The 10,811-nt window shown below is 38.2% G+C and overlaps 1 protein-coding gene across 2 annotated transcripts; it reads left to right on the top strand.

Moving 5' to 3' along the window:
* Window positions 1-600: 600 nt before the first annotated feature.
* LOC130192356 (secretory carrier-associated membrane protein 5-like) lies at window positions 601-10,267 on the top strand. 2 transcript variants are annotated; one of them, XM_056412283.1, is made up of 7 exons: window positions 601-777; window positions 2,128-2,226; window positions 2,318-2,437; window positions 3,988-4,144; window positions 5,989-6,090; window positions 7,237-7,354; window positions 9,202-10,267. In XM_056412283.1, the coding sequence occupies exons 2-7, from the start codon at window positions 2,220-2,222 to the stop codon at window positions 9,379-9,381; spliced, it is 684 nt and encodes a 227-aa protein (XP_056268258.1). In that variant the 5' UTR covers window positions 601-777; window positions 2,128-2,219; the 3' UTR covers window positions 9,382-10,267. The 2 variants fall into 2 exon arrangements, with proteins under 2 accessions (XP_056268258.1, XP_056268259.1); XM_056412284.1 differs by lacking the exon at window positions 2,318-2,437.
* Window positions 10,268-10,811: the final 544 nt, after the last annotated feature.

The following is a 10,811-nucleotide window of genomic DNA, read 5'->3' as shown; positions in this document are numbered from 1 at the left end:
TAAACCCCGCCCCCACCAGGTGAGACCAATTGACACCTGTGTGCCCAATCAATCAATCAAGACAAGATATATATTGATCTTTGTGGCTTATTTATATTCTTATTTGTATTTCCCCCCAGGGCTACATATATATCAATAAATTATATAAATACTAAAAGTATGTTTTGATGCAAATACTTTGGTATTTTTTTCACAAGTGACATATAATGTATACTTTTATTGTTGGACACCTACACAAAAATATGAAGTATTCAAAATCACACAACTATGTGTAAATAAAAGTGTAACAACATTACTTATTCTTAGTCTTATTAACAGTAAAAAGCAGATGAAAATCAGCCTCTCAGGCTCACTTACAGTTGTACTGTTTTCTGTGCATTGTCCCTGTAAAATAAACAATTAAATTAAATATCAGGTGGTGATCTTACATGATCGTAAGCAGTGAATCGCCACACTGTGTACCTCCACCGGTGGGCCAGGTTCAGCACCATGGACAGAGAGCTCAACCCTGATTGGCTCACAAACAACACCGTCAGGGATGAGAGTAATCTGCCCATTGGTCTGAATCAAAGTGACAGCAGACTCACGCACGGTGATTGGTGGAGAGTCGGGACCGTTGGGATTTTGAGCTCCGGTCGTCAAGAAAGAAAGAAAGCATTATAAAAGTATTTTAGTTTTCGTGCTAATATCTCGTCTCTCGCGCGGCAGTCCCGCTGTGTTCGACCCGCAGCTGAAGTTTCCAGAAGGCGCATTTTTAACCGGAGTTCACAGGAGGAGGTAAGAGGATTACGTTTAAAGTGGAGTCTCCGTAATTCCTGCTCTCCGTCAAAGTCCCCGAACCGTCTTCGCACAGTTAGCGAGTGTTGCTGCTCACTTAAGTGCAACAAGCGCGCGAGGTTCGTGTTGCTTTCTGTTGTTTTTTCCCCCTGAAACCGGAAATGATTCAGCCGTTAAACTCTTACGACCTGCCGGTGTTACGGTTTAAGAAGCGACCGTGTTAACTGGCGACTTTGAACCAACGCGGACGTTGTTGTAGTTACAGACGGCTGTTGGAAATGGAGAGAACACATAGCTGCCCTCGTCAATGCCCCATTGCTTATTTCGTATAGTATATATTATTCAGTATATAAGAAGTAGTGACACCTAATTACTAAATTAAACCAAGCGGCATTCACGAGGACAGCTATACGTGAAAAGTCGCCAGTTAACACGGTCGCCTGTTAAACCGTAACACCGGGCTCACATATTAAGAGGACGCTTCTTTACATAAAGTAGGCTGTTTCGAATGGTTTAATGTGACCACACATATTACGTAATTCCACATTACGTTGCCCGAAATGCATTAATGTTTCCGGAGAGTTGATATGTATGTGTTTCTTTCTTCGTTACCATGGTTTCCACAACAGGCAGCAACCACGACTGACACGCGCAGGTCACGACTTGACCCACGGGCCGTGTGCACACTGTTTCCCACGCAGTCACACCTGATTTATACCCAGTGCTCCCAATATAATCCTGCCTTCCTTAAAACGGGTTGCTCCACCTGTCAGTCCAAGAATAGTACAGGTAGACCTATACGGAACAGATTCAGATGACAATATTTCTTAAATAGATTATGATGATTATTATTTATTACAGAGATTTGGCTCTGTAGCACCTGTAAATTACAGGTGAAACAACAACTAAAATAATATCTACAACTATTTCAAGAACTTCTACTATTAATATAACATGCGTATCACACTCTTTAATACCAACATTAAAACATATCCATGTTAGCTGTTTGAATACTAAAACATACATTTTGTTGGAAGTAATATAATCCAAAAGGTCATTAATAAGCTGTTTTAATGTGAAACTTGACACATCAACTGTATTGACTTGAGGAGGCTATATATTGCATAATAGACAGCATTCCATTCACACAATGTATTACATTAAATCTCAATAATAAAAAAAAGGGAATTTAATTATTTTACTATTTTGCAATAGTGGTTATTACTAAGCGTCGCAAAGAGTTTTAACGCATGGACTCACTTGCAAAGTATTCATCCTTTCAACAAAAATACTTTTACACAGACTTTTTTGAAAGGTGGGTTGTACAAAGGTTTCTTCATTTTTCCACAGGCTCAAGAGACTGAAGAAGAAGAAGAAGAAGAAGAAGAAGAAGAAGAAGAAGAAGGAGTAAATCTAAACAGCAAACTCCACACTTAATCCACATGGCAGGTGAGAGATCATGAAGCAATATCCCGGGGAAACAATCCCCATCCCCCGAGCTGCTACGTGTCACACGTCTAACTGGAATTATCCGTCTCAGAGCCCAACTTCCCCCCGCTGCCGGGGTTCATCCCGCTGAAGCCGTGCTTCTACCAGGACTTTGACGAGATCCCTGAAAACCACCGCAGCATGTGCAAGAAAATGTACAACCTGTGGATATGTGAGTGGCTTCAAAGTGATGCCGTATTTGTATTTTTACAATAGTTATGGGAATTCATGTTGCATTATCCTTGCATCTACCATAAAAACCGTTAGAGCTTTAATGACTTTTTTTTTAATGCCCGATTCTCCAATATTTCAACAGAGGCCGAGAGTTACCGTAAACTGTGCTCACCTCTGTGGATAATAAGAAGCACGGAACAGAAGGGCAACGGTTTACAACGCTCCCTCCGGTCCAAACATATATTATGTTTATTGTCTGTGATTGTGTTATTCTGACCGGTTTATTTGCTGATGAGTCACGCCGCTAACCAGATGGCCTCGGTTTAAGCGGAGCAGTTAACATTAAGATCCCGTTAAACAATTTCAGCCGGAGGCACTTTCATCAAAGTTTATCATACCATAAACAATCCCGACAATGATGTTTGTGATATTGCCTTTTGGGCCTGGGAGCTCCCTGCCAAAGGTAGAGAGTGCGACTCAAAGCTGCCGCAACATTTATGCATCAGCGATGAGCCAAAAGATGATGGAAACAACGGTGAAGCCGAGGTGGCAAAGCAAAATATAGCAAAGTGCAGGAGGTGCTTCTCCACTCCGATTTACCTGCTATAAACCACAGGCTGATCACGATTGTGTTTTTCATTTCTACACAACAATAAATATATATATATATCTGTTACTCTAAAATCTTTTCTCTCTACAGGTGTCGTCTTATTTAGTAAAAACGATAAACAAAAGCAGGTATTCAAACTCCCAATCTGCTTCAGGTTGTGCTATTATTCTTTTTTTTGTTCTCCCTCTTTTTATTTTGTGTATCTGCATGGCATGCGCATGAATTGCTTTCTTGCTTGTTGGTCATCATCATGTGTCTTTCTTTTTTTTCTTTCTCATTTCACGTGTGAAAATAGTTACACACATTAACGTTGTTCCTCGATCGCTGTCGTGCTGCGGCCGTGTTTGGTCTCATAATTAATAAGAAGAAAATAACAACTAGAACGGGCACTCGGTAGAGCGCAGACCTTCGCATATCACAAGATTGGGCATTGAATTATGAACATTTGGCATTAGTTGCATGCCAATTGGATAAAAATTGACCGCGCTATGGTAAAAAAAAGATGTTGACCTTTTCATGACCTTGACCTTTGACCCGATCGATCCCAAAATTTAATCAAATGGTCCCCGGATAATAACCAATCATCCCACCAAATTTCATGCGATTCGGTTTCATACTTTTTGAGTTATGCGAGGAACACACGCATACAAATAAATACACGGCGATCAAAACATAACCTTCCGCATTTTCAATGCGAAGGTAATAATAATCTAAAAAACAAAATGTGAAGCCGATAGGCTCTGCTAGTTTAGAGCTACGATTAGAACGAAAGCGGGGACTCCCGTAGCCTCAACATCACTGAGAAGGAATAGAGGACGCCCGAAAAAAAAGAAGCTACTCACACAATCCGTTTTATCTGCTTTCATATCCACTTCCTGCATGTTCACGCCTGGCGTACCAAGTGTAACGGTGTGTAACACTCTGTGTTGTCCCCCCAGTGAATAGCGCTACTCTGGCTGTGAACCTCCTCGGCTGCTTCGCGTGGATGTTCGGAGGAGGCGGAGTCACCAACTTTGGGCTGGCCATCGTCTGGCTCATCATGTTCACCCCCTGCTCCTACGTGTGCTGGTTCAGGCCCCTGTACAAGGCCTTCAAGTGAGTCGAATGGGAAGCGGTGACATCACATCCATATTATTTGGTTATTACTTCAGCGGTGACTTATTGTAATGTAATGTTTTGTAGTTACATTGGAGCAACACAATAATAACTTTATAAATGGAAAACACACTACTAAAAATGGACTAATGTGTCGTATACAGGACTGTCTCAGAAAATTAGAATATTGTGATGAAGTTCTTTATTTTCTGTAATGCAATTAAAAAAACAAAAATGTCATGCATTCTGGATTCATTACAAATCAACTGAAATATTGCAAGCCTTTTATTCTTTTAATATTGCTGATTATGGCTTACAGCTTAAGAAAACTCTAAAATCCTATCTCATAAAATTTTAATATTTCCTCAGACCAAGTAAAAAAAAGATTTATAACAGCTGAGTGTTTGTCAAGGCTCAGGAAACCCTTGCAGGTGTTTCGAGTTAATTAGACAATTCAAGTGATTTGTTTAATACCCTACTAGTATACTTTTTCATGATATTCTAATATTTAGAGATAGGATATTTGAGTTTTCTTAAGCTGTAAACCATAATCAGCAATATTAAAAGAATAAAAGGCTTGCAATATTTCAGTTGATTTGTAATGAATCCAGAATGCATGACATTTTTGTTTTTTTAATTGCATTGCAGAAAATAAAGAACTTCATCACAATATTCTAATTTTCTGAGACAGTCCTGTATGTTCTCCAGTAACACTGAGTGACTGAGATTTTATTTATTTAAGAAACACAAAGTTACAAACAAAAAACATAAGAAACACAAAGTTACAAACAAAAAAACCTAATATACACATAGTTCTGAAAACAAAAAACAAAGGTAAAAACAAAAAAACAAAAGAAACACATATTTACAAACAGAAAAATATGATGAACACATAGTTACAAACAAAAAATATATATTAAAAAAACACAAGAAACAGTTTCAAACAAAAAAACATAATATACACAGAGTTATAAACAAAACAAAACAAAGTTACAAATAAAAAAACATAAGAAACACGTATTTACAAACAGAAAAATATGATGAACACAGTTACAAACAAAACACATAATATACACACGGTTATAAACAATAAACATAATATAACCATAATTATAAACAAAAACACAAGAAACACAATGTTACAAACTAAATTCTTATAAATAAACAAATAATTACAAACAAAAACGAAGAACAAGAAAAGTTTAAATTAACTAAAAGTTAAGAGACGGTGACATAACCGAGTTATTTTAAGAAACATTGACATTTTTGGGAACTTGCCTCCATTTCTTTCATTTTATATTTAAAAAGTGGTATCAGTTCTTTGAGTTTTAAATTAATATATTCCAGGATGAGGGTGCAGAGTACACATTATTATTTCTGGCTCGATGTTATGGTTGTGAGTGTCTGTGATCATTGCTGTAGGCTTGTAATTTGGACTTTTGGGGTTTCCTCCTTTCTTTCTATATCCATATGCTAAACAATATGTTCCCTTTGTTAGATCAGAGAACTAGTACAGTAAGTTCACAGGATATTTCCTAACAAATGCCATATACGAACATGCACAACCCTTAGTGACCTTCAATCATTCTTCATTGCGAAAAGTTTCACCATGACTGGTTTTGAATAAACCTGGAAATTATGAGCTTGTGTATTCATAAAGAATAAGAGATGATGTAATGCTTGTGGTGCATGAGTGGGAATGACCTCTATCACCCTGTGGGGCTTAAATGCCTTCAAACCAAATATATAGATAACATGAATATCATAATGTAAGAGAATGAAAAGTTTTGTATGCAAATGTGAATATTTCTTGATCATCTTCTTCTTCTTTTTTGTGTGAGTAGAAGCGACAGCTCCTTCAACTTCATGCAGTTCTTCTTCATGTTCATGGCCCAAGTCACCATCAGCATCATCCAGAGCATCGGCATCCCTGGATGGGGAGTATGGTACGAGTCCCAGATTGAACATTTATTGCATATATAGTTTTTAAATAACTTCATTTTATAAGGTAAACGATTCAAAATCAGGTATATATTTTTTATATTTTGAGTAAAATGAGTGTCATGACAATAAGGACCATAAACCCATACTTACTCTAATGCAACTCAAATACCAGAGCCACTGTTGAAGTTCAAATATTCATATTTGATTAATTCATTAACTCATATCAAAGTTCTTTTCATCAAACTATAAAAATCTACTTTGAATGAAACATTTGAGGTCAAGCAATACATCCTGTAAGGCGGAATATATATATATATATATATATATATATATAGTAAAGCCTGCAACATTAATCAATAAAATAAATAATCTAACAGAAGACGTATTCTAAGAAATTGCATGTTCACGTAAAATTCTTACCTGGGTGTATACAGGACTGTCTCAGAAAATTAGAATATTGTGATAAAGTTCTTTATTTTCTGTAATGCAATTAAAAAATTATTAAAAGAATAAAAGGCTTGCAATATTTCAGTTGATCTGTAATGAATCCAGAATGCATGACATTTTTGTTTTTTTAATTGCATTACAGAAAATAAAGAACTTTATCACAATATTCTAATTTTCTGAGACAGTCCTGTATATATATATATATATATAGTCCTCCTAACAGGATGTATTGCTTGACCTCAAAATTATATATATATATATATTTATATATTATTTTTTATAAAGACCTCGTGTGCCTCTTTCATTAAAACACGAGTGGTGGAACATCAGACATTGCTCTCATATAACTTTTATGATTGTCCTGTCATTAGATTTTTTGAAAGTCTGTTTAAAGAGATCCTCAAAATGTCACCTCACTCAGGGTGACGATCAGAAATTAACGTTATGACGGCCTCCATAAAGTTCACAAATGTCACCATGTGCAACTGGATATTCTCATGTTTGAGCTATAAAACTTTGAAACTTTATATTGCGGTACTTAAAGTCCACCTAAAAGAAAACTCTTGTCCTTTGACAGATGTTCAGTGGTGGAATCATGATGAGGAACACCAGACAGTCCAATAACAGACACGTTGTGTTTGAATTAAACTCAAATTAATCTTCTTTACTTTTTAATGAGTTTGATGTGTTTTATTTTCCAGCGGTTGGTTGGCGACCTTGTCCTTCTTCAGCTCTAACATTTTCATTGCGCTCATCATGTTGGTCCCCACCCTCATGTTCACCGCGGTGGCCTCGCTGTCCTTCATCGCCCTCACCCGGGTAAGAATTTCACGTGAACACGCAACTTCTTCGAATACGTCTTCCGTTAGATTATTCATTTTATCGGGGTAGAAATGAACGTTACAGTGCTTTTTCAGTCCAGGATTTTTAAATATCAATGATAGAAACCAGTTTTTCTGCATCTTTTTGAGGCAAGATGTGCCTGATTTTTTAAATGTTTTGTAGGAAAATGCAGTTTAACATCAGGAAGTTTCAGGTCATCCATGATTTATGTCTTTAAGACATGCTTGAACTTTAGCGAGCTGGTCTGTCTCCTCTGGTTTGATCCATAGATATAATTGAGTATCATCTGCATAACAATGAAAGTTTATGGAGCGTTTCCTGATAATATTGCCCATAGAAGCAAGTATAAGGTAAATAAAAGTGGCCCAAGTACAGAACCTTGGGGAACTCCGTGACTAACGTTGGTGGTTATCGAGGCGTCATCGTTTACAAATACAAACTGAGATCGATCTGATAAATAGGATTTAAACCAACTTAGTGCCGTGCCTGAAATGCCAATCGACTGCTCCAGTCTCTGTAACAGGATGTCATGGTCAATGGTGTCGAACGCAGCACTAAGGTCTAACAAGACCAGGACAGAGAGGAGTCCTCGATCAGCACTAAGGTCTAACAAGACCAGTTCAGAGATGAGTCCTCTATCAGCACTAAGGTCTAACAAGACCAGTACAGAGAGGAGTCCTCTATCAGCACTAAGGTCTAACAAGACCAGGACAGAGATGAGTCCTCTATCAGCACTAAGGTCTAACAAGACCAGTACAGAGATGAGTCCTTTATCAGCACTAAGGTCTAACAAGACCAGGACAGAGATGAGTCCTCGATCAGCACTAAGGTCTAACAAGACCAGTACAGAGATGAGTCCTCTACCAGCACTAAGGTCTAACAAGACCAGGACAGAGATGAGTCATCTATCAGCACATAGGTCTAACAAGACCAGTACAGAGATGAGTCCTCTATCAGCACTAAGGTCTAACAAGACCAGTACAGAGATGAGTCCTCTATCAGCACTAAGGTCTAACAAGACCAGTACAGAGATGAGTCCCTATCAGCACTATGGTCTAACAAGACCAGTACAGAGATGAGTCCTATCAGCACTAAGGTCTAACAAGACCAGTACAGAGATGAGGACCAGTACAGAGATGAGTCCTCTATCAGCACTAAGGTCTAACAAGACCAGTACAGAGATGAGTCCTCTATCAGCACTAAGGTCAACAAGACCAGTACAGAGATGAGTCCTCTATCAGCACTAAGGTCTAACAAGACCAGTACAGAGATGAGTCCTCTATCAGCACTAAGGTCTAACAAGACCAGTACAGAGATGAGTCCTCTATCAGCACTAAGGTCTAACAAGACCAGGACAGAGAGGAGTCCTTTATCAGCACTAAGGTCTAACAAGACCAGGACAGAGAGGAGTCCTCTATCAGGACTAAGGTCTAACAAGACCAGTACAGAGATGAGTCCTCTATCAGGACTAAGGTCAACAAGACCAGAACAGAGAGGAGTCCTCTATCAGGACTAAGGTCTAACAAGACCAGGACAGAGATGAGTCCTTTAAGAGTTTTCTGTCCGATTATTTATTTTATTGTGGTAGGAAATTAATGTTACAGTCCTTTTTCAGTCCAGGATTTTTAGATCTCAAAGAAGTATCGTTGTTAGTTTTATAATAACCAAGGCCAGAATTACAATAAATCCTTTTATTCTGAAATAATTTGTGTCCCTTAAACAAATCTACGTGATAACATCCTCTAAAGGAATACAAAAACACTTCCTTTCCACACGTGAAAACGCATATTGGTGATAACTTGAGAACCCGCCTCGGTCCTCAGATCCATAACTCCTACCGCGGCAGCGGGGCCAGCATGTCCAAGGCTCAGGAGGAGTGGACCTCGGGGGCCTGGAAGAACCCTCACGTCCAGGCTGCGGCCCAGCAGGCGGCCATGGGGGCGGCGGCCGGGGCCACGCGGGACCAGCACGCCGGCCCCCAACACAACGACAACCAGATGTAGAGCCGACAAAGGAACGATGTCATCATATGACAATGTTCCCCCAACACGGGCGATAATGAGATTAAAAAACACTTAATTTGATCATTTCCACACAGTTTTATCACAGATTAGACAGAATTGTCAGTAATTTCAAGCAATTTCGTCATTTAACTCTGAACATCTGTGGGTTTCATCTTCCCGTATTAAAAGGGCGTGCTGATTGTTATTTAGTGTTTTATAACATTTCATAAGTGTTTCTTTGTTCTTTTTTGTTCGGTCGGAATGAAACTAGTTTTGAATGTGTTTTACTTTAGTGACGACGACAGAACTGTGCAATTTTTACAAAAGTAAGCAAAAAAATCTCATTTTTTAATGTAAATTTTTGAATATTTAACTACTTAGTATTACCTTGTGTGTTTACCAATGCACCAGTATAATGAAACATTGTTGAGAGTGTAACGTTATTTAAGTTTTTATTGTGTTTTACTGTCAAAGATAAACCAAAGATCTTATGTATTACAGTACTTCTAGTCTAAATCATATTTCTATACAGTTTATTAATGCCCTCTGATGTTGAATAGAAGTATGTCTGTGTCACAATAAAACTTCAGCCGGAACAAATCCACAGAACATGAATACTTACTTCCTGTTGACATTTCCATCTGCTCTTCTCAGACGTCAATTTAATGAAATATCCTCCTGCAGTGTGGCCATTTGACCACAGGGGGGCGCTGATGGTTTTTAGTATGAAATAAAAAAGCTCCCAACATCTACACATTACCTTCATTTATCCATCACAGATCACACTCTGTATTTATGATAAACCCTTTTATTTCCTTCCATCCCTCCCCATCACACTGAATGAGAACTTTATGGAAATCAAGGTAATAAATCATTGTAACAGCAACTTTTGTGTTATTTAGTCGTATTCTGTATCACATTGAGTGAGTCTCACACATGGCTTGGGTGCTAAGCAGGCGGCTGATGAACGCCTTGCTCAAAGGCACCTCAAGGACATGCATATAGTTGACCTCTGACCTCTGGTGACCTTACCACCATTTAAACGCACATAACTTCACACTGAGACCGTATTGAAAACCCTGATTGTTCACACATGTTATTATTGTGCAGGTTTATTTCCTCCTTCGATTATTTTCTTACATTTACTCCATTTAATCAACACGTTGAACTCCATCATTAAAATGTGATTCCATTTTGATTGTTTCCAACACATGACACACAGCAAATGAAACCACATTTAAATAAAAGTAGGAGGAGGCACGTTCTTTGCCTCCAGGTGGCAGTGTTGCTTCTCTCTACGTATATATATATATATATATATATACTGACACTGACTGTCCACTAGGGGCGCTATATGACCGTGTTCTCTCTTGCCAGTGATCTATTTACAGTCAGGTCCATACATATTTGGACATTGACACAATTTTCAT

This window comes from Pseudoliparis swirei, chromosome 4 (genome assembly GCF_029220125.1).
Source record: "Pseudoliparis swirei isolate HS2019 ecotype Mariana Trench chromosome 4, NWPU_hadal_v1, whole genome shotgun sequence".
Taxonomy (NCBI): domain Eukaryota; kingdom Metazoa; phylum Chordata; class Actinopteri; order Perciformes; family Liparidae; genus Pseudoliparis; species Pseudoliparis swirei.
The sequence above is the reverse complement of the archived record's forward strand: the minus strand, read 5'-3'. Positions and strand labels throughout refer to the sequence as shown.